Source organism: Paralichthys olivaceus, chromosome 21 (genome assembly GCF_024713975.1).
Source record: "Paralichthys olivaceus isolate ysfri-2021 chromosome 21, ASM2471397v2, whole genome shotgun sequence".
NCBI lineage: Eukaryota > Metazoa > Chordata > Actinopteri > Pleuronectiformes > Paralichthyidae > Paralichthys > Paralichthys olivaceus.
This window is the reverse complement of record NC_091113.1, coordinates 3522029-3546146: the sequence shown is the minus strand read 5'-3', so window position 1 is coordinate 3546146 and position 24118 is coordinate 3522029. Positions and strand designations below refer to the sequence as shown.

General features: G+C 42.4%; 1 protein-coding gene and 1 long non-coding RNA gene across 2 annotated transcripts in view; both read left to right on the top strand.

Moving 5' to 3' along the window:
- Nucleotides 1–10773: 10773 nt before the first annotated feature.
- LOC109640668 (uncharacterized) lies at nucleotides 10774–13001 on the top strand. Its single transcript, XR_002203520.2, has 3 exons — nucleotides 10774–11006; nucleotides 11978–12247; nucleotides 12567–13001. It is a non-coding gene; the product is annotated as an uncharacterized lncRNA (long non-coding RNA).
- A 9621-nt stretch (nucleotides 13002–22622) lies between these two features.
- The window catches only part of rpl38 (ribosomal protein L38), a 322175-nt gene continuing 320679 nt past the window's right edge, over nucleotides 22623–24118 (top strand). The window contains exon 1 of the mRNA XM_069517112.1: nucleotides 22623–22627. Coding sequence (XP_069373213.1) covers nucleotides 22625–22627 — 3 coding nt within the window. The 5' untranslated portion in view covers nucleotides 22623–22624. The remainder of the gene's footprint in view (nucleotides 22628–24118) is intronic.

The window sequence follows — 24118 nt, the reverse complement described above, 5'->3', positions numbered from 1 at the left end:
CCCAACAGCTTGATAAACAAAAATGCATTTAACGAGACAAATTGGTTTCATATCTGAATAGTTGTTAATAAATCATTCAAAGCATGTGTATAGATTATACATGCTTCACCCCTGATTTCCATTAAAAAGGCCAAGCTGAATTTTTTAACAATTGCTCAGGGAGCCAAAGGTAATATGCAAATCAATATGTGGGACTGGATTGTTTGGAGGTAAAGAAATCAGTCTTGGTGTAAAAAGTTGAACTGCGAAAAATTGGTTTACTGTATCCTGTCGGAACAACAAAACATGAAATACTTGATTTTCAAATGCCTAAATTAATTCTGATCATGAAGGTCATGTTCTTAACCTCCCAGAAACATCCCATAAGACACTGGGATGACTGAAGTGAAGCTCAACGCAGTGGATGAGATTCACTTTCGTGGCAGGGACGTTATTTGGCCTTTGAAACACACACATCATTGTAAGTGGGACAGTCTCGGAGGCTTCAGGCACAGCAGTCATTTGCCATCAATTACCAGGCCACTTCCATTGTTGGTGATGAGGAGCTCTTCCATATCCTCCCAAAGCCTCTTATGCGTTGACACTAATCAGGTTGTAGCTCCACGGTGATGGGCATTTGTCATTAGCTGTCACCTCAGAATAAAAAATGGTCCTGGGCAGTATTCTGTCGCGCCCATGACAGCCCTCTGATGCGCTCGATGATGAAGGGTCTCGGTGCCGTGTCACCGTGTCCCTTTCTCAATGACCCAAAGGTAACACACACTCACCTCCTTTGCTGCACATGACACATTACGTACTGTGACAAGGCTGACTCGGAATTCGTCTCCTCCGGCTGTGCTACCCCTCGATAGATTGCTGAGATCCATGGATCCAGTTGATGAAAAATTAAAGTAAAACTTCAAAACTGAAAAAAATTGAACAGACAGATTGTCTGTCCAGGGATAGGTGTCCCCCACTTGACTGTCCATCCTGAGAAAGGGACTTGCGACTCTCTCTGATGTTTCTGCACCAGGGTTGTTGGTTTTTCTTTGGTAGTTGTTAAGGGCAGAGGTGAAACACCTTGTTAAGCCCTATGAGGCAAATTGTGATTTGTGAATATGGCCTGTTCCAATTAAATTTGATTGCTTGATTGATAGAAAATGCTGATGTTCCCTCTGAAAACAGTGAATTCAACTTCCTGTGCAAGTGCTGGAGAAACAAATGAACAGGATGTTCTTTTGTTCCAATCCCAAAACTAATTTTTTCTGTTAGTGCAATATTACTCTTCTTATAATGAGCAGGTTCTTACAGCTGTATGACCTTTATCATTGCTCTCCCAATTTTTTACTAAAATTGATTTTCTAATGTTTTTCCCAGTGCAAATTCGGTCTTTTGGTCTTTTATAATCAGAAAAACAAATTGAAAACGCCAGGTGATATCACAAAGACATTATTATAATCTGTCCTCACTGGATATTTTTAGCTTTGGCAGAGACACTTACCTAATGGTGTCCCTGAGCTTCCTAAATGCATGTCTTTGTGTCTTTGAGGACATATGTCTACACAAGCAAGTCTGTGATGAGCCTCACTAGCCTGCGGCCAACCAAGAACACAACATGGTGTGGCTCGATTTGAGAGGATGAGATAGCAGAGAGTGCCTCAAAGGAAATTTTGTTTTCCTCTGAAATGATGAACAGCAAAGTGCAGGACACACAGCTCGCTGGTCCCAACAGGCTGCAGAGGGAATACATCAGTTTGGCATGGCAGCGTCTTGCACATCACTCATGTGCTGTAGTCAGTCAGAGGCCCTCTCTCGGGACACTGTACCTGGAGGTGGCTGCTTTGTCAAGCCCCAGTTAAACGCCACATATGGGCGGGGGGTTAACAGCACTCATGTTTTCCACCAGGTCACAGGGTGACACCCCCCCAACAGATGGCACTGAGCCCGAGTCGAGCCGACTACGTGACACAGCTTATGAGGAAAACTAACAAGCAGTGTAGCCTTGAGGGAGGATTGGTAAGACACACGACAGAAACAGTTTAGCTAAATGCTGGGATGTGGTCCGATGCACTCCATGTGATGATCAAGCTTCATTTCAAATGGCGGCCCCCTGCCCACCTCTCCCTTGATTTATGAGGGCAGAGCAGATGCTGTGGATATGGAGCGTGAGGGAGTAAAGCAGGGAATTGCACTCTTATCAGCAGGCTACGCGGCGACAGCCTTCATTTCCTCACCTTTGCATCAGGCGTGTCTGGCTGTGTCCGTGCACGTGTGCACTGTGTGCACTGTGTGCATGAGCGTCCATGTGCTTGAGAGTCTGCACGAGCACATGGAACGAGAGAGAGTCAGAGAGTCTGCCAGCTATGGATGAGCGAGAGCAACTGTAAGCGCAACTACAGTGATGAAAACAATAGTGTCAATAAAAAGATGCCAAGATTTTACATATCGTGATATTTAGCATTTTAACCCCTGTTGTTGAAAACAATGTTCTAAATTAACTTTAGTTAACTTGAATGATGTCAGAGCTTCAAACACGCCTGGTTCGTCACCATCATTCATTATCATTAGAGAGAATTGTTCAGCCGGGAGCTCGGTAAGATGTTAGCGATTGTGAATTTATTAACATTTTCAGCCAAGACAGGTGTGACCCCGACAACCTGATCATTTTTCAATTGCCGAGCATGGAAGGCCCTTCCAATCATGCAAATGTGCCATGTGTTTTACCGTACTCCATCACAGAGATGGGATGTGAGAATGATTAATTAATACATAGGAGCTATCAATTTCTAATTTGTAGTTTCTTCAGAACACGACAAGAAAATGTGTGGTAAGAAGATCACGTTCTTGTGTTCAAAACAAAAACACCGATTTATTTATTTTCCCAGCGCGTAAAGCAAGCGTCATGATGTTATAGTTTTCTAACAATGCACCAGCAACTGCAGAAAAAAAAGAAATAACTGGTAATAAATAAATTATTTTGAGGATTTCTTCCAGGTTGTCTCTTCAGTTCATGATGACATGAATGCATTTGACTGACATGCTGGTGAAGCACCCCCCCCCCACCACCTGTCACCGGGTTATAAATCACTCAGAGTTATTGTTGTTGAGGGCTCACACCTCTTATTGCCATTTCCTGCCCCGGGCTACTCCTCGCTTTTATATTATGTATTTTTTATCACCGGGCATAAATTAGTTCCTACTTAAGTAGGAAGACAGGCTCGGCCCTGCGAAGCTAAGATGAGTGTCCTCCTAACCACTTTTTCAGATTTAGAACTCCTTGTCGAGCAAGGGCATCTGAAACGGCGAGTTGTATATTAATGATCCCCGCTGGAGGCAAAACAGCCCCTAACACTGCAGGACGTGAAAATAAACTCACTGGCACACTATGAAGACAGGAAACAAGTATTTTGTACTTGTTTCCAGTTACATGGGGGGGGGGGGTGCATATTTTTCAAAGTGGATTATTTATGATGAGGCTTAATTTACATGCGGTGCATTTGGACGGCAACGGCTATAAATAGCTCAGCGGCCGAGCAAATTAAGCAGTAAAACAACCAGCAGTGTCAATATTGTAAGAACGGTCTGCAGCCAGCTGTTTAGCCCGTGTTGTGAGCAAACAGAGACGGATTGCATTGTTCCTGAGTTGATCCTATTTTCACGTGTGGAGGTTCGGTCGAGCTGGCTGTGTGGAAAAGGTCAGGTCTAAATTGGAAGCAGGGAACAAATCTTTCAAGGTTTAAGTATCAAATCTCAAAAGTCACGTAAGCAACACATACACGGAGAAGGGTGCAAGAGGAGGTGAGAGGGTTTCCTCTTATTGTTCCTGGCATTGTGTCACACGTGCAGTTTGTCATTAATCTTACTCTTTCCAGTAATGGTTTTCTGTTGTCCTCCGCACAACACTATGGAAAACTAATGACCCTCTTCACTGCCATAGAGGAGAAACTGTGTCCTGTTGTTCAAGACAAAAACATTTTACATATCTTCTGTTTTCCTCTCAAGTGGGATCTCTCTCCGTCTCTTCTTGTTTACGTCTCTGTAATTGCTGCACTGAGAGTATGAATATGCATGTATACCTTAACATGTCCTTTTACCTTATGTACCAATGCTGCTGGAATAATTAACATATCAGGATGAATCACATGCTTCCACGAAAACAACCTTTTTACAGAAATGCATCTAATGTATTCTCGTGCAGACAAAAGCCTGCGGGGAAAGAGCAATGCAGAGAGGTGAGGGCGCTTATTCATTTATCTTCTATTTATGTTCCTCCATTTAATTGAATTTTCTGCTATAATCCCGGCCAGCAGATATAAATCATGCCCCTCAATCAGTCAAGATAGCCAAAAGACATCTCCTGCTACAGATGTACGAGAAGGGCGGGCAGGGGGCACGAGGAGGCCAAGATTTATGTGCACAAGAAAAAACATGACCCTGGGTCTTTGCTGGCTGTCAGCAGAGCATCTTTTCCATTACCTTGAGGATACATAAGCACTATATTTCAGTCAGAGGTCCTTGAACAAATTCAAGACGGACACAAAAATCGCAATGCTCTCCGGGATGCTTTTCATAAAATGCAGCAACCGCAGCTTGTTTTCAGCACCGCGGTGGAAAGTAATTGTTTTTTCTTTTTTTTTTAATATGGTGTTTAAGTCCTTTAAGGTGCCTGTGGGTGAACCATTGTTATGTATGTTTAACAAGAGGCTACAGAAGGGAACAGCATCTACTCCACTCGTAAGTATTCGTTTTGACATTTCTCACTTACAGGTCGATAAAGATATTGTGTTACACGTTCATGTTAATAATTCAGCACAGAATACAAGTACATTTTAGGGTTGACCATTCATTTTTAGTTGCGACTATAGTTTTTGAAGAGAGAAGCTAATCCAAAGGGTTTTATTGGTAATGACCCTTGAAACTGATCCTATGATGGGAAAATATCTTTTACCCTGTAACAACACATTACACGTCGTATTATCTGAACACACAACGTGGTGGATGCATGTACTATTATAAATTCTTCTTCTTCCTCTAATGCAAAGTGAGGCAAGGACAGGATCCAGTTTTATTTGCAACTACATTTTGAGGACTTAACCCTAATAAACACTAAGCAGCTCTGGAGAAACACATAAGCTGACTGAGGTCAGGGCTTGTTAGCGACAAAAAAGACAAATCCTCAAATGCAAATTCAATACAATCACTGACCAACCCCCTCCCCGTCCATACGCATCATCAGTGCGTGCCCATGGCGTCCAATCTGCTCCCAGTGTTCTTCAATAAAGTTCCCCTCTGACACACATGATGGAGAGCCACTCTGCTGCGGAGGGCGATACTCAGAAAACGACTTGAGGATAAAATATTGCCATCTTGGCAGTTGACTTGCCAATCCAAATTAAAAAAGTTAGAGTGGCCAGGTTTATGCTGCACCCTTCACAGAGGCTATATTTCATGCTTTTACACCTGCTGCACACTCGCATGCTCACACACCTACACATCCATCCTTTCCAATAAGGGCTGCAGAGCTCAATAAACTAATATGTTGATTTTCTATACAGGTTTTTATCTCCAGATATTGTTGCTTCATCCTTTAAATCTGAAGAAATCCAACAGTAATAATAAACCTGTAAATAGAAGATGAATATTATATATATATATAAGTTATACATACATTTGAATACAATATTCTGCAATAAAGGAATATGGTTGTTTGTTTCTCTATTATACATACAGATGTGAGGTTTTTGTTTGGTGGCCTAACACAAAAACAACTCAACGGAACATTTAAAGGACCTGATCAGACTTTCTGAGTTTTCAAATGTTTGCTTGATTTTATTGGAGTCGCTTCAATCTGGAGGAGCTGGGGAGTCTTTGTGCTCCGTAGCCGATGACACTGGCATTTTGTGCAATGCAAAGAAACAGAGATCGTCCCTGCTCCTGATTCATGAGGCAGTTTAAATAATTGTTTCACCTTTTTTGTCTTCAGCCAGTTTGTCTCCCCACCTCAACAATAACATCTGCAGCCTTTAAAACCATTTACAGGGATAATTGGTGGGGGGGGGGGGGGCAAGTGGTTGCTATCAACGTAATTGCAACCTCTAGAACGTCCCCTTTATGTGGATTGACACATAGGTTTAGGGTTTTCATTGTGTTGTTGCTCATGTCTGTTTGACTTCAGCCAGCCATTTAATTTCATCTCATATTAGCACAATAAAGTAAACTCGGCGCTACAATAGAGAATACGAGTTTGGATTTGACGCAGCATAAAGGAACCGGTCATCCAGCAACGGTTCTGGTCAGAGACAAACGCATGAATCACCGGCTGAACGTTTTCTCCCCCGTGTCCGACACACTCAAAGTGCAACTGATGAGGTTTAATTGTGTTTTATTGTGTGAACTGGGCCTGTTGGGGTCTGCAGGTGGGGGGAGGAGGAAAGCTACGAGTTTTCTCTGATGCTTTATATCCAATTATCGTCATGCCGAGCGGAGGACGGAATGGCAAACATGGACTAAATGGTGCGTTTCATGCGTGGTCAAATTCTTCTAACCTCTGGCTGCAAATATCAGCTGAACATGTGCCTCCTAGTCAGGTTGTAACATTCTTATATGACCGGATGCACGGAGGCGAGAAGACGAGCGTGTAGCAGTTTCCAGACCCACTGTCAAAACCAAAGGCAGTGGGAAAAGATGGACGACGCATCCCCATGTGCTGCCACTATCCAGAGATGACGCCAAAATGCAGCCATCTTGTGGTAACTGCGTCATTTTTCTCTGATCCATTCCACATCCTTCAACAAAGTTATGTGGAAATCTGTTCTGTAACTTACCAGGAAAATTCAAACTGCACAAATGTGAGAGTGATCAGAGAAATGACAGAAACCATCTCTGAGAAAAGTTCACCTGACGTGTGTTAGCATGGAGGAGGCGGAATTCATGACCTGAACTGAAAGTGATCGAGAAGCTTTGGCTTTACTGTCGGGTCATGTTTAAATACCAAAGCTTAAAAAATGATTGCAGGATTGGTAGATGTCGTTATGATGCTGTTTTTCATTTTGTTCGGTTACAGCAGCTCCCTCATGTAGTTAAAATCTTTCAAGTGCACTCTCATGAAATACAAACACAACAAACAGCTTCTCCACTTTTACTTCAACATTATCTGAGGTGTCACCTGAAGCGTGGCGCCGACTGCAGGTCATGGTTACCTGTCACGGCCGATCAGATGTCTCGGCTGTATTTCACATCTGTGTTTCAGCAGAATTAATAGAGTTGTCTCTGAATAGTAGCCGAGTTTACGAGCGCCCCTGCGGCCTCGGGGACGATCAAGGTCACATCTGCATGTTTGACAACGATTCCACATTCACAGAATCTACAGCACATGTATGGATGAATGTGACTGAAAGTACAATGATGTATAAACATAGGTAAAGTGTAAATAGAAGGGAATGTGTCTGTGTAAAATACATGAAAAGTAAGGAGCGATGACGTTTTCCCTCCGTTTAATTTCTTGATGGTTTTCAGTTCATTAAAACAAAGAGAGCAGCAGCGGTATGGAACAAAGTACATTTCCACACAGACGAGGAAATAACTGTTTTTCGATTGAGTTGAGTTTCTGAGGTAACGTTTGTTTTCGCTGCTGGATCGAGTCGAGCATGACGACGGTCGTCTGCCACCGCAAAAACACGCTCAATCGTTTTTTATTGCATGTGAACGTACATTGAAATATGAAGGAGTCAGTGACATGTCTTCTCTCCACTTATTCATCAGTGCTGCTGCAGTGGCCATTTCAAACCTGCAGCTTTCTTTCTGAAACTGTAAAAGTGACATCCCACATTCATATAATGATATATTCCACATGAGGTTGCCTTCATACGGCTTTCATACGTAGTGCTGATCACTGAATTTCCAACATAGCATGAATTTAAATGGTTTTCCTTTTTTTTAAAGCACACAAACACAAAATGAGTTGATTTTTGTAAAAAGATATAAGCTGAAGTTCAACCATTTAAAAAGGTCTCTGATGGGAAATCAAACAGCGCCTTTGTGCCTCTGATGCACTTTTGTTCTCTTTTTATCACTGCAAGCATTTTCCAAATGACTGTTTACTGTAAAATGTCCTCCAGCAACAATTTCAGTTCTGCTCCTCAGAATATTTGGATGAAAACTGATTAAAAAGCAAACAATGTACAAAAGAATCAATTAACCTGGAACAGTGTATGTGGTATTGCTTTGTTCAGACAAACACATTTTCACTTCAGTATTAAATCATAATTATGTTTGGATGTTCATTTTGGTCAGCACTGGGTGAAGCTGTTGAGGAAACACATTCAGGCTTTACATGACTTGGGCCACATTTTATTATCTGTACAACTTACACAAAGCATTTTGTCAGATAGTATAAAAGGGGGAAAAAAAAACATATGATGGGCTTTCTTGTCTCACGATTGAATTGGAAAAGTAATCGATTCACTTGAAACCACTTCAGACCTGAACAGAAATGAAGTACATGATTATAGGTAAGCGAGATCCGAACACAAGTCGTCACGAGACGCACTTTCAGGACGCGTTGGTGGCAGCTGTGAGCAGATGTGCACTTGTGATATCTCTGGACGAAAGTTAATGCCAGGTCTGAAAAGTGTCTGGAAATGAGCTACGATTATCGCAAATGACTCGACCACCGTGTGTGTGTCCTCCAGCGCGGGAGCGCGGCGGGGTTCACGGAGGCTGACACTCATCCATGACACTTTGACAAGGGGGACAGAAGGAATGAGGGGGACAGAAGGAATGAGGGGGGACAGGAGAGAGGCATATTTCTCCTTTGTCTCGTTCTTTAACACCACAGCTCAGAATACTCTTCCACGGACGGTTTAAAGATGTGATGCACCTCTGCAGCCTTCAAAATAATGTTTGAGCAAATGAGAGTGTCTTGCAGGAGCTCGTAATCTGACGGACGGCTCGTCAGGTTCCTGCCACATGTTCCAACACATCTCCTTCTTGGGTAATAATTACTGTCCTGTATGTTACTACCTCATACAGCACTGAGTACACCAAGTGGTAGAGATACACATGTGCTCCTCTTCAGTTCTTCTTACCATTTAACTGCCTGGGGACAAAATATAGATATACAGTATATATACAAATATCACTGCTGATTTCCAGCTGTCCCCTGCAGACAGTTTACGAGACACATTAATATTCCTTATTATTTAGTTTCTTGAACTTTCTAAATATTTAGATGTGTATATTTCTGAATTTGTAGTTTCTCTTTATCTATAATTCTAATGTTATTCTAATGTTCTCAAGATAAGGGGGATCGAAGCAAAACTTGAATAAAAGTAAATTAAAATAACAAATTAGTGAATTAAATGTTGCCCAGAGATAAAAGCAGTTATGTATTTTTTCTTCATTTAAGCAAGTTTTAATTCATTATTTAAAAGTACAGTAGTAACAGATTTATTTCTGTTGATCTGCATCATGTTGATGTACAGACGAGTCTCTAAAATAAAAAGACTCAACTCAAGGTGACGACAGGTTTTTTCCGAAATGTCTCCCTCATTTCCACATTTTGTCCGACGGCACCACGAGCTCCGTTTTCATCTCTGACTGCTGCACATTTGTTCTCGATTGCAACGACTCTTTGTCCTTGGATGGAAGAAACTGTGTTTGTATCAGATTATGACAGAATCACACACCATGAGAGAAAAACCTCCTGGACACTCACACACACACACAAACCTCTTCCTGGTCAACAATTCAAATGTAGTTTGTCCAAAACTAATGAAGCACGTGCGTTTTTCTTCGCTACATTTCCGCATGAAGAATGGTTCAGTAACTAATTCCGTTTGTTAATGGAAAGCAATTCTTTGAATATATTCAAATTGTTTGCGCTTTAATTGCCTCCCTAATTTGTTTTTCTCGATTCGTCGTTGTTCGTGATGTAATGCAACGTTCTGCCTAATCAATTAATTATTCCTTGTAATTATTTATTAACACTTGATTACGTATCCACAGCAGCGTCCTCTGCACATATTCTGTCACACAGCTGAGAGGAAATGTTATTATTATTGGCTTCTAAAAGACAATATTACTGAGTGTGCACATGCATTCATTAGAGGAATTATGCAAATGAAATGCTGACTCCACAGACTTAAACTCTGCCTGCATCTAATATCTATATCTCCATGAATCTATATCTCTATGAATCTATCTCTCTATCACACATCCATCCATCCATCAATCACATAAATCCACCTATCATCAATCCATCTCTCGCTCTTTATGCAGCTTTATCTATTTCTCTATATCCACCTCTCCCTCTCTAATCTTTGTTCTTCTTCTCCCTCAATCTGTCCATCTTTTTCTCTCTCTCTTTCTTTTTGTCTATCTAAAAATCATATATCTATCAATCTATCACATATTTATTAATCAATCACATACATATCCATCTATCAATCACATATCAATCCATCGCTCACAAATCGATCCATCCGTCTATCTATCACACAAATGTATATCTCTCCATCCCATAGATGTGACGTGTGTCCACATTAGTATTTATAGTTTATGGTGGTTCAGTATTTTGCCTTTTCACATCCATGTTTCGAAGCTTTACTGATGTAAACAAACACGGAACAACATCTGGAAATATAAGTAATGTATATTAAGCTGCTCTTACAGTAAACAAACTGTCAGTCATGTTGGGAGTAGCTGGAGTTCACGCTTCTTCTTTCCATTTGGATTAAAACGCTTAGTCACACCTTTGAGCCTCAGCCCTTATTTAAAAGGCTTGTTGTTTGCTGTAAATGAAATCCAACACATCAGGGCGGTCCACTCAGTCAAACCTGTAAAACCTGCAGACACACCCGCTCCCTTCATGCGAGCTGCAAGCCGACACCACACCACGCTGCTCTCGTGACAGTGCGTGAGTGTGTGTCTGCCAGGGCTGAAGGTGTGTGTGTTCCCCGCTGAGCTCCGAGGAACCCTACGAGGAGAAGAGATCCAACCCGACAGCGAGGCGACTCAGAAAGCAAAGGGTGAGACCATTAGTGGCTTTCTCTACTCTTAATGACCTTCTCTAACTTCCTCTCCAAGTCGCTTTCATGGCGGAGGAGGGCGATGGAATTTCATTACCCGTGATTGAAAACCAATGGAGTTTTGAAGGCAGAATGAGATGGAAAGGTGCACTCAAAATGCCGGTATACCCTCCAGATGCCAGCAATCTAATTTACTGTCAGCGGTAATAAATGGGGGAGCCACCGGATGGCACAGATAAGATGTTATTTCACCATCAGGGTTATCACTTAATATCTGATAATGTCTGTGGGGAGCAATTGTATCTGACAGTTAAAACAGGGGGGGGCCTCAGCTCCTGGCAGGAGGAGTGATCATCAGCGTGGAAGAATTGTTAATCTGTCAAATCAATGTGACTTCACTCAATAAAGTCTTCATAAAAAGGACGTAAGTTTAGGCCGCCGTGTTAATGCTTCACTCTTGTGGGGGAGCATTTCTCTTTAATGAAACTGAAGAGTCCCGTTGCTTAAGAGCACAAAGATTTAACCCAGAAGACACAGAGACTCGAGGGGGCAGCAGCCGGAGGACAGGAGAATTGACTTCACGTGTAGTTTGTGCTAAATCGTCATGTTGTGTGTCGCTGTTAAGATTATATTTTAAAAAAGGGATATCTACGTTTTAAGGAAGTGTTTGAGGCAGGAATGTTGCCTGGGTAGCTGCAGACATTCCTAAAAACAAAGTCAGACGCAGGCAGTGATAAAACACACCCTCATATGTGAAACGAACAAAAGTTGAATCATGGCGTTCACCAAATCGCAGCAGAATGACATTTGACACTGGCTTGTTTTTTTTTTTATGGTAAAGAAAGGCTGCTTTGTTAAGACCGAGAGCGTGGGCACGAAATGTGGCTCGTATTCTACCCTGTGAAAAATCCAGCCAGAGAGAAGCGGTGCACACATTCACCTACAATGACCTTACATTTTTGTCTTCACAGAGCCCATCCCCCCGTCCTCACACACACACACACAAAAAAAAGGAACCAGCATGGGAAAAGGTGAGAGCGACGATTGGGATGAAAAATACCCGGACACGAGGCAAACTCAGCCGCAGAGCTACAAGGACACGGAGAGCGTGAAGTCCAAGAAGAGCTGCCCCAAGTGCTGCCTGAAGACGAGGGACTGTCTGATGAGCCCCGAGTGCGGCAGGGCCCTTCAGATCTCCAGCGTCGTCGCCTGGTGTGGGATGTGCATCCGTATGTTTGTGTGTAAGTTTCAGCCGCGAGCAACCGTACACGTGCTTGACCATGAATCTGAAAAAAATATTTACAAATGATTTCCTGAGTCCGACTTCCACGAGTCCATACAAACACAAATATAAAGCCTTGACGTGTTTTTGTCTTTTTCTTGTGTATGTCTCTGCAATTAGAATTTTAACAAAGCAGAGATAATATTTCTCGAAACTCAATCATCCTCGCTTAAGCAATTCAGAAATACTAAGAAGTGAAGAAGTGCTGAGATTTTCAAGTGTTAATCCATAAATTTTTCAATATTTTCAGTCTTACTCTTTCTTTTTTGTATTTTCAGAGCCTAACTAACCTTGGACATCAGGACCAGCTTGTACAGTCTTTGTTTATTCCCAGCATCCTGCAACGTGCGTCATGCCATATGGTTTTCTTTCTTTCCATTTCATCAGCTGAGGTTCTTTAGTTTCCTTTGCACGAGTTACAGTATTTAACATTAAAAAAAACAAACCTTTCTGTTCTAAAGAAGAAATGGAGGAAACCAACAAGAAAGAGAATATTCAGATATTATCCACATGCACTCGTGAATGCACTTGGATTTAATCTGCTCGTCTTTGTAAAGAGCTTTATTTGGATTCTTCTGTGATTGATCACCTCTGATTAATCAAGTTGACAGAGTATTTACTCACTGCAGATGTTGTGATATGTTTATAGTTGAGAGGTAATTTAAAATAATTGCAAACATTATGTGATATTAATAAAAACTGAATGACCTAGACTGTGTGTGGAGGAATATCTACAGTTTGACCCCGACTCCGACGTGACGGGAAAAATCAGGAGGAAGCAGAAAAGCAGTGAAACAAAGCTGTCAGTGACAGTTCTGCAACAAGGACAAAGGTACATTCAGTTCAATGTGACTAATGACAGAGACCTGAGCTTAATCAAAACGCTTTGACAAGAATGATGCAACTACATGACATCCTCATCAACACAACCATCTGAGAGAAATAAAAAGTTATTCATCGCACTCGAAACAACCAAACCACAGAAAAATGTATTTTTGGAGAAGACTCAGATTCAGGGTCATGAGAACAAAAGCAAAACATAAATCAAAAGGTTTACTACAGAATAATAAAGTTTGGCTGTGTGGGTCAGCTCTTCTTACGCTGAGCCATGAACCATGTCCTATAATCTTCTGATCGATAAGTAATCAGGAGAGTGAGTGTGAATAAAAAAAAGAGGATGTGATGTCATTGTCACCATTTCCAGACGAGAAGCATGACAATAAAAAGAGGAACTAACTGAGGGTAGAGTCTCTCTCACTCCAGTTTATACTTCCCCAGTTATGGCTTGCATGCAAACTAGCAGGCTTCACTAGACATACAGTGTTACAGACCAAACAGAGTCGAACAACATATCCCCCGTTGTTTTCCTGTTTGAAGCCGCGGCGAAGCTTCAAAAAACCAGCGCAATAGATATTTTTCATCATCAGAGCTCAGAAACACAACGAAAGAGCATAAAGAAAAACAGAACATGAAAGTTCGGTACTTGGCGACTGTCATAAGAATAACACTGAGGTTAAAATCTACAGGGACAAAGTGGTTTCTTTAATTCCTGAGAATGATGTTTATTATGGTTTCTGTCGCTGCCTCCGTGTGCCACCGTGTCAGTGAAGGCATCACAATGCAGGGGTGACATTTCAAGCAGACAGATTAGGGCTTCTCTCCAATTAATTTTCTTTCCTTCCCCTGTTAAATACACAATCAACCAAAGGCAAAATGTCAGTGAAACAAACGAGGAGCCGCCATGTGGCTGACAATTACCGCCAAGCACCTCAGAAATGCCAATATGTTAAAGTGGGAGCAGTGTGTGAGATGAATGGGGACAAATTGCAATCTTTGAGGAGGCTTGTTGTTACAGCGGCAGTGAAACAAGGCAGTGGTTACCTGCCATGGTCACCAGATGTGGTGACAGACGACATGTCACAGGAAAGGTCAAATGTTAAGTGTTTGGGTGGATCGTATCTAATATATCAAATATTTATTTGTAATCATCAGAAGAAACATTTCCTTCTACTGCAGCATCGCAATAAATGCATCTAAACACGAGTTGACCTTTATTATGAAGTAGTCAGAGGAAACGCAATGTTTTGTTTTTTTTTGTGAAAATGCTTTTAGCGAGACAACAGACATCTTTTGACAGCGGTTAAGTTTCAAATATAGCAGAGAGTAATGGAGCAAGAAGGAGCAGCAGCTACCGTGAGCTGTAAGATGAAGAGCTGCAGGCGACATGCTGCACCTCCAACTTCTCAGAGAGGTAACCAACTCCTTTAACTGTGCCCTGCTGTTTGCAGACTTTCACCGTGCGCAGGATAAAAAACAGAACTTGGCTGTTTGCAGAAAGATGGAACTGAGCCAATTATCGCCTGAGGTCTTTATTTTTAAAAGAAACAATGGTTTGTTTTGCTGTCTGCAGAAATCTGTGACCCGTGATATTTAAACACGTTCGCTGTTGCCAACAGTAACAACAGGTGTTGTCAAATCAAGCAGAAGTGAAATCTCCAATATTAATACTTTAAAAGCAGAAGTACTTAGTGGCTTAACTACGTTCTGTTACTTAATCCAGCCAAAGTGACCATGCACTTAAAAAAGTCCTGCTCTGACAATGAGGTTGCAAAATTACAATACACCTCCACCAAGGCCCAAGAGCCGTTAAAGACAATCAAGCTGCACCAGACTTCCCACACTAATAGATATCAGTCCCCTAGATGTGCCAAATCTTTTTTTTTCAAAATCCATTATTTATTTTCCCTGTGAAAATATCAAAATAAGAAACTCCTTCAATAAAATGATGGATCTGCTACTTTGCTCAAACCCACATCATCCCTCCACCAATTTTTGAGGCAGTAAATCCAGTAGTTTTTCAGCGATCCTGCTGAAAAACAAACCGGCACGCTGAAAAAACGACTTCCTTTTTAGATTTTACTGGGACGCTCGCCACCTTCCCAATCCCGTCAGCCTCCACGCCAAATTAACACGACATCTGTCTACTGAGCATATGAAACATGAAACTGATAAACACCTTCACATCCATTAGTTAGGAACACATCAAATCCACAATATCAATAATATCAAGTCGAGGAAATGTTCACTGTCCGTTTAAGAGAAACACTGTTCAGTTCATCCTCATTGTGTCAAACTGCTGCAGGTCAAAGAGCTGACACAGAAAATTACTCACATCATATGCAAATCAGGTGAGCTTGCCAATTACAAATATGAAATTGGCAACATAATGCGAGCTGTGAACGAGGAGGGATGAAGGAAAGAGGCGAGGAGAATTCGGCCTTTGCAGGACTATTGTTGTAATGTCATCCACTGGTGACCCTCGGTGGGGGAGGTCACAGACTCTGCTGAAGGAAAACCAACAAGAGCAAAGTCACATTGAGTCTGAGCAGGATTTCAAGCTGTTGCAGTTGGATAGTGATTCGATGTGAACACACTCCGACCCTCACCCATGTTGCCAGGCCCATCTGTTGCTCCTGCTCTGAGCCATCCCCATCTCTCCACCACATACCCAGTATGGCGTAATGTGCCAAACCCAGCTGAAGCGCATCCACCGAACGCCTCCTCCCAACCCTGTGGGAGACATGGTGGGCATAGAGGAAACCCAGTCAGGTGTGGTTGGTGTTGCGGCTTCCTGCTTGTCACCGCGGGGGGAAACAGAAATTCTCCTTGCTCATCTTCCAAGTCGGTTTAATCACCTCCTTTTGCCAAGTTGCACAGCCGGCCTTGCCCATGATTGACTTGGCCCACAGCCAGCCTCAATACACTTTGTTGTATAAACGCTAAATCGTTGGGTCATTACGCTAATGAAACGACATGACAGAGGGACATGATGGTAAAAATCAAGGTCCTTCACGGCCTCTGGCCCTGGCTGAGTACTACGTTTCGGAAATTATTTAGAAATTCTAAATTTTTCAAATTCCTTGAAGTTAATGGTGGAAAAAGCCTTGAATGCAGCCGGTGGCGTTTCCTCTGTCTCTTGATGTTTGTGTCTGTCCACAATTTCACAACCAGCAACCAAACCAACCACAACTGGACTGTTTCTTAGCTCCCCTTCCAATGAAAGCCCACGTTAATGTCTGCTTACGAGTACGCCAAGGAGACGCAGCCCACGTAGGTGACGATGACACGACGTATGTATGACATAGGAAATTCTTTATTAGCAGTTAAATGGGAAACAAAAACTAACCTGATCAAATGTAAACAATGCAACAAAGATTTAATAACGCCCGTACAGTGACAATCCACATCTTACCAGGAACCTTGAAGTGTGAATCAGTCTCTGTCACTTCTTCCTTTTTTCCCCTCTGCGTATGTTTTACTGCTACCATGGAGATGAACGGTGGAAAAGGATGATACCAATGTGTGAGTGTCGCACCTGTTTGTGTTTGTTGCAGAAAGAAAGCGAGGGAGAGACCGGAGGAAGAGAAGGGAGTGGGACTGAGACAGAGAATACGACAGCAAATGAGATGAGATTTGTGATCTCATCTGTTCATCCGGAGCCTCTCTCTGCAGAGCGGCCTTTTACTGTCGTCAATCATCTCCATGGAGACATCTTAAAACTCAGATGGATGGGGAGCTCTGATGCATTTCCAACATGCCTGTGATACAGACTTAGAGAGATTGTGGATGGAAGTCACTCACCTTGTGTCAGGCTGATTACAGCCCTGAGGCATGTGGTAGTGCTGCTGGTTATTGCAAACAATCGAGAGTAATACAGACAAAGGCTTTTTATTGTGCTCGTGTCTGTAATTTACCAGCACAGGTAAAAATCATTTGGAATTGACAGTTAAAACAAAGAGAAACAGGAAGTTCTGTAATGTGGACACTGTAAGTGGATGTGTTGCTTAACAACCACACCAATGTAAAGGACGCATGTGGGCAGTGATGGTAACATGGTCTGACATTTCTCATTTCATATGTAACGACAGCAACAACACAAGCCTTGAATGACCCTTTGCTCCCAGATCTCAACACATTTGAGAGTTGTATTAATCATGTATAAATATACCAAGCCATTAAACTATTATTCCAATGGTTCATACATGGTTGTGAATTGATTTGGAGCTAATTGTTGCTAAAGGCTCGGTTCAGGCTCTGATGTAGGAAGCCTTGGGAACTGTGGGTGGAGCAATGTACTGCAGGATCAAAGTAATTAATTATGAAAGTCATAACGACGCTCACAGGAAGTCTTTCTCGACCACTTGATTAAAAACGGAGCATTGGGACATTTACAGCAGATTCAGCCAGTGCACCAAAGACTTGTCTCAAAACGAAACACTGCCTACCACACCCAGTCTCACAGAAGAATGATGATAACCTTTGTGTTGGAAGCTCTTGAATAATTCGACATGTGGACAGGTGATGAAAAGTCTATATTCTATAGGTTGGGCTTAGGAGCTAGTTTTCTGGCTGGCTGGCAGCTCAGGAAGATGCCGTTGTCTGTTTCTCTCTGTACCTTCCATTCTCCCCGTCTAGCAAACAAACAAAGCTGATGTAATCCCCAGCCTCCTTTAAAGCTAAAGCTAAGAGTGAGCCAGAGTCGGTACGACAGAACGGTGCAAATACACACCGTGGATCATTAGGGTCACACTGGTTCTCCGAAAGATTACCCGGCTGCTTTCACTGCGTTTTCACAGCCCAAACCAACTTGAACACCAAGTTTTGTTTCTCGGCCGGAGGGACAAAGAATCAAACGTGCTCGCTTCTGGTTTTTCAGTCGGGGGTCTTCTGGGATATAGACAGCTCGCTCTCTCCTGGCAACATCATTTAGTTCCTTTCAAAGCCTCCAGGATGCATCAAAAGCAAACTCAGTCTTAGAAGTATTTAGTAAATCAAAAAGCTACTTAGATTGCACCAACATGTTGGTTACACAAACTTCCCACCTCCTCCAAGAGCGCTGGTTCCTTTGATATAGACGGCAGCGGTGCCAGTTGAACTTGCCAAATAAAATAAAAGTGATTCCCATCAAAAGGGTGTTCATATATGTGTGTGTGTGTGTGTGTGTGTGTATTCAGCACTCCTTGAGTTGAAAAAAATCCACTTGAGCAGGAATCTGATTACATTCGGCTTCAGAGGCTCACAGCAACACATCAAACTCAATGCTGCTTTTTCAGATTTCCATTTGCTTTAGTGTGTTAAAAAAAAGTGATTGTGCAAATGTTCTGCAAAGTTTTAAAGTCTTCATCAAAATAGAGATACAATCGTAAACAGGTTTTGACATATGAATGCAGTGTTGTTTCTCTGGTATTTTTGCACCGTGAAGTGTTTTAAAAAATAATCTTGAAAATTGTTAAGGACTTTGTGAACTCTTCCCCATTTCCCGTGTGGCCCGAGCCAGTTGAAGGAGAGATATCATCTGGGACGCTTATAAACTCAACCAAGGTTATTGCTTCTTCAGGAGCATCATTTGTTTCTTGGTACTGTGAGCTATGTGGTATGGCAATATAGTGGCATTATGCTTCTGCGGGGCTAAAAATAAATAAAGGCCAAACAAGTGGAACCATTAAAGACCATTACATTGAATGTCACGGCACGCTGAAAGCATTCCAGCAACTACCAGAGGAGTTTCAGATGCTTTTATTATTATCACCAACAATTTATGAGCTATTTCGATTGCTCATGGTGAAAGTGCAGAACTTTTACGTGCAGCGTCAATTCAGAAATATCAAAATATGAAAATAAATACTACAGTGATTTAAAATACTAGTAGTAGGACACTGAACAGTGGTTATGGCAGACCAACAAAAGGATAAGCAAAAAAATTACCTGAAAAATATAATTAAAATGAAAATTTAAACCATAACAACTGGCCTAATTACACGAGTAAGAACATCATAAGATATTATTAAAAGCTCAAAAAAGAGCTATGATGAAAGTACCCTGAGGCTTTGTCTTGTCTTTTGTTTACAAATGCAAAATGGAGTTTCAAAGTACATATTTCAAAATTGTGTGCAGCAGCCAGCTAATGTGCTTCACTCTTTTGTGCTGCACCTGTGTCTTCTAACCTTCTCCCATTGTGTGTGTTTAGTCCCCGTCTCCCTTCCCCTTTGTGCCAGATGGTCTTTTGTGTCGATTTCTTTTGCTTTGATTTCCTCGTGTTGTTTTCTGGTGGTTTGACATTTTTCCTCTCTGCCCGGACTTCTCTGGATTTATTTGCCTGTGTTGGACTTGCTTTGCTGTATTGACCCTTGCTTGCCTCACCACCCCCTAAGGCTGAGTTTAATAAATCACTGAACTTTATCAAGTCTGCCTGTAGCACCTGCATTTAGATTTAATTCTGAGTTTCCGGTAGCCTGCTTGCACCGGTTGTTACAGGACTATATGTCCAGCCATGGAGCCAGCAGAAGCTTTGCATGAGGATGAACTTCATTACTTACACCCACATACAGTGAAAGGTAAAGGGCCACTTGATGGGAGTATAATAGGCCTGCCTGCGATTGACATACAAGGTCGAAGCCACGACTGAAGATGTCTTTAGATTACAGATCGTCTCTAAATACCCTGGAATCAGCCTGCACTCCATTAGACCGGCTTCCTGTGCGTCCTTGAGGATCCTAAGCAGGACTTCCCTGACTATAGCACCAAGGCATAGGGATCAGTGTCCCTAGAAAGACACAGAGACATCAGCACCCCAACCTGCTCGGCTCGTCAGAAACCGTCCAACTCCGAGATTCAGGTGCCCAGCGAACATTAGCCTCTATGGCCAGTGCCTTGATTGATGCCCAGCTAGACTCAGCGCTCGATTACTTAAATACTCGGAATCAAGAACCAGAGTAGGGAAAAAGCTGAGACAAAAATTTGGCATTACGTGGCTGATGCATGAATAATGGAAGATTTAATATCCCATTAACACTCAAATTTCCAGCTTCTCACAAATTCTAAAGCTAACTAATCCAATAGAGCTGCTCTCTTAAATATGAGAGATCAAGAGGTATATTCTGCCAAAACACACAGACAGTAAAAACCTGCTACAGTAATAAAATCACTGGTGGAAAAAGATGAAATGCAAGCCACTGGACATTTCTGAGGACATGAGGGATATTGCTTCGGAGCGGTTAATTATCTGTGAAGATGTGGTTCTGAGCCGGTGGGTTCCTGATCCTTGTGATGATAATAATCATCTAATCTTTTCACTTTCAAATGCTAATTAAAGTACAGTATGATTAAAAAGACATTTAATGATGGAACTCTGTGTCCTGCAATCATAGCCCCTCTAACATTGAATTCTGTGTCTTGCTTTGTGAAGTGGTCACACATTGTTCGAAATGCACAATCTGATTTTTTTTTCTTCCATTAATGGATTTCATCTTTAAAGGGATTTTTCTGACTCCACTGTCTAATGTCTGCCTGGAATCTTTCAAGGGAATCCTTGAGCTTTACCTTAAGGCAAATCATTTATCACTACAAGCAGAACAGACAATTAGATTAATAAAATAACCTTCAAGTGCAACCTGTTGCTTGATAACACATGGAAAATTGCTTGATATTTGCCCTAAGGTGTAAATAGGAAATCACTGAATAACATGCACAGCCCATGACCTGCAGCTACTTTTAACAGCAACCTCACGCTTAACTTCAGATGCTGATTGCAGATTTGATAATATCCACACGTGTCTTTCTATACTAATACATTCATTTCACAGCAGACATTTTGAATGAGCATAAATAGCACACATGGCATAACAATGGGTAACTAAACCAGGCCAGTGTGTGAACATGCACAGCCTGGACCCTTCCACGTGATCTTCCCTCATAGGATGTGACCTATCAACCTTGTGTGTCATTTCAAATGTGTGTGCAGTCGAAACACACCTGAAAACATTCCTCTTCTCAGTCTGACTAGTCATCAATCCAATCAGGGCTGCACACAGTACATTGCCTCCCAGTGTCTTTTAATGTCTTCATAAACATCTCTCTCTTGTCGCATCGTTTCTCTCATTGCCTGGTTTTGGACGATTACCCCCAGAGACTTAGTATGTTGTTATTTGTGTTTGCAGACGCATCGCTGGGATGCCAGTTCTCACAACAGTCTGGATCGTGGCCTGGTTCAGTGGAGCCGTGGAAAGTGACCTTCTCCGCAGTATATTTTACATCAGGCCCCAGTGGCACAGAGTCCTCTGTTCCAGCTGGAACATGCTGTTGTGCGACAGATGCCACATTAACCAGCACTCCCCCTCCCCCTCCCCATCACCGTCAACCTGCGCCCAAAATGTCTCCAGTTTCTTAGCAATGGGATCTCAGCTGTACACGCAGCAGACTGTGTATCACGCATGGATCAGAATCAGACACATGCACATGTTTACACTTTCACACGTCTAAAGACTTTCCAAACATTGCTCTCCCTCTGTACTGCTGATGTTTTTCCTCCTCCCATTCAGAACTGAAATTATCCGTGTGCACTTCACACATAATGTCGGGGTAATTTTGTTTCAACACTGTTTCGTTTCATCTGAGATCCACCTCATACTTCCAGTGAAACTGTACATACTTTGGTAACTTCACTGCAACTTCAAGAGATGGATTAAAAAGCTTTTTCACTTTGCTGACCAAACTTCTTTAATATAATACCCTCCACATTTTACCTTTTACACCAAGCTTGTATGAAGTTATTCATGCTGAGAGAGGGATGTGGCGTGGTTTGACTGTAGCCGTGACTCTTGACCACATACACAAAGTCTGTAGCACGCTTAAGCTCTGCCTATAAAGATTTCAGAAAGAAAATCCTTGGATAAATCAATATTCCTGCTGTAGAGTTAAGGGGAGCAGAAAAGCTGTAGAAGATACAGAAAGAAACATTCTTCTCTGTGGATGATGTTTATTGTATATGAGTCATACACCACACACAAACTCAGGAATGACACTTACTCCCTCCCGTTTGCCGCCCAGTCACACATCAAGTCAAACAGTCACTGCAGACAGGCGCACAAAACAAAAACACGTGCATATGCTCGGAGCGTGCACACATGCACACGCAAAGCAGTCTCTTTATATTCGAGCTGTTGTACTGTAATTCAATGCTTTCACAATATTTCATATTTCTTGAACTCATGTCAGTCAATATCCTTGCCACGTCATTCTTATGGATGACCATAAATACCAGAGCAACAGAACAAAGTGAGAGGCTGAAGGTCTTTTTTTCTGTGTGGCAGCAGTTAGGAAAAATGTATTTAGTTTCCCTCCTCTCGTTTCTCGTGTGTTTTGAAGTGCTATGTGTCAGGGACAGTCAGACGTGCAGTATTATTAGCTGGGAGCCCGGCTAAAGCCCAGAGCCGGCACGCTGTGTGATTATGCCTGCCCCTGCAGTTCAAAACAGATGCTCTTCACCGGCACTGGCAGCATGGAAGAGCCTGTGGCAGGTAGCTATTTTGGGTAAATTAGTAAAGACAACAGTTGCTCCCCAGGTTGATGCTGCCATGCTGGGGTGCGGTGCAAGGCGACAGAGTGGAAAACACAGACTCAACCTGGGCAGCGCTGCCCCGCGGGCGTTTGTCATTTGGCGGCGCTCCAGCCGACAGGTGGCTGCTGTGGTCGACTGCTCCCCATGCACCTTATCCAGTTAATTAGCCATTCAGCTCGGGCATGCAGGAGAAGAGGGCAGTCGTTGACAGAGGCAGGTATAATGAAGACAGGCGTACTGTGGAGACATTATTTTTGTATACTTCTTATGGTCAAATTCATGAGTTTGTCACTAACTGTTCGACTAGAGGGCCTCTGCTTTTACTCCGTGCAGAAACCCATCCATGGTGGCAGCAGTGTGTTACATTTGAATAACCACAGACGTAAATCTTAATTTTATAACGCTGTCGGCACATTTTTTTCTTTAACTCCATGACTCACATCGTTCTCATACCTTTTGCTCCGAATGAAAACCACTGAGATAATCAGACACAAGCCGGCAGTGAGTTCATTTCCTGTACTTTCAAGGAGAGATTAATTCAAAAGGTTCCTTTTCCCAGTATGCACAGGGGCAACATCCAGCTCCAGGCTTGATTACCTATATTATCCTATTGTGCTCATATTCAGTGTTACATACGAGTTATAATTGGTCAGTCAAACCCCAGTAACCGCTCCAGAGCTATAAAGGCAGTGACCTCTACCAACGAGGATACAGTTCCAGTAGCGTTAATGAGCAGCCACTTCCACAGCATTATTCTAATTATGACTTCATGACCTTTTGGATGTATGAAGTTTCGTGAATGGGACTTCTCCAAGAAACACAGTGTGGTAGATCTAAGTGGCTGTTGAATGTTCGTCACACAATCAGAGTTGAAAGTTGTATGAATAGCGGATAGTTGGAGTTGAGTCAGTCAGCGTTGATAGGCAGTAAATGGGGAAAGGGAACTATGTAAATGGGAACCTGGCGGCCGCTACTGCTCTGTCGGGAAATCAGGTGGCCATTTGAATATTCAACCCCAGGGCCAGCGCTCTAATTCCTGTCCCCTCAACATGCCACACAAGGAGAAAGGAAGTGACAAAATGGCAAGGAGTGCACAGGCAAGAATTTGCATTTTAATGCGCCTGTCGGAATCACTTTGGATAAGAGCCGCGAGTATGAGAGATCGCACAACCCCACGGGTCGGCACCAAACAACCTATAATAGCCACCGCCCAGAAAACAACATCCTGCGAGGGAGGAAGTTGTGGAATCGGAAAAGGGGGGAATCAATATTGTTGAGAAAACAGAATAAGTTGGAATCCTCAAGCAGACAAAGGCAGTGGTGGGTAAGATGGAGGAAGAATGGACTAGAAATATTGATTTGGAAACAGTCCTACCACCAACAGCGCAACGGCACTTAAACACAACGTAGAAAAATGTTCGCCATAAGCTGTGA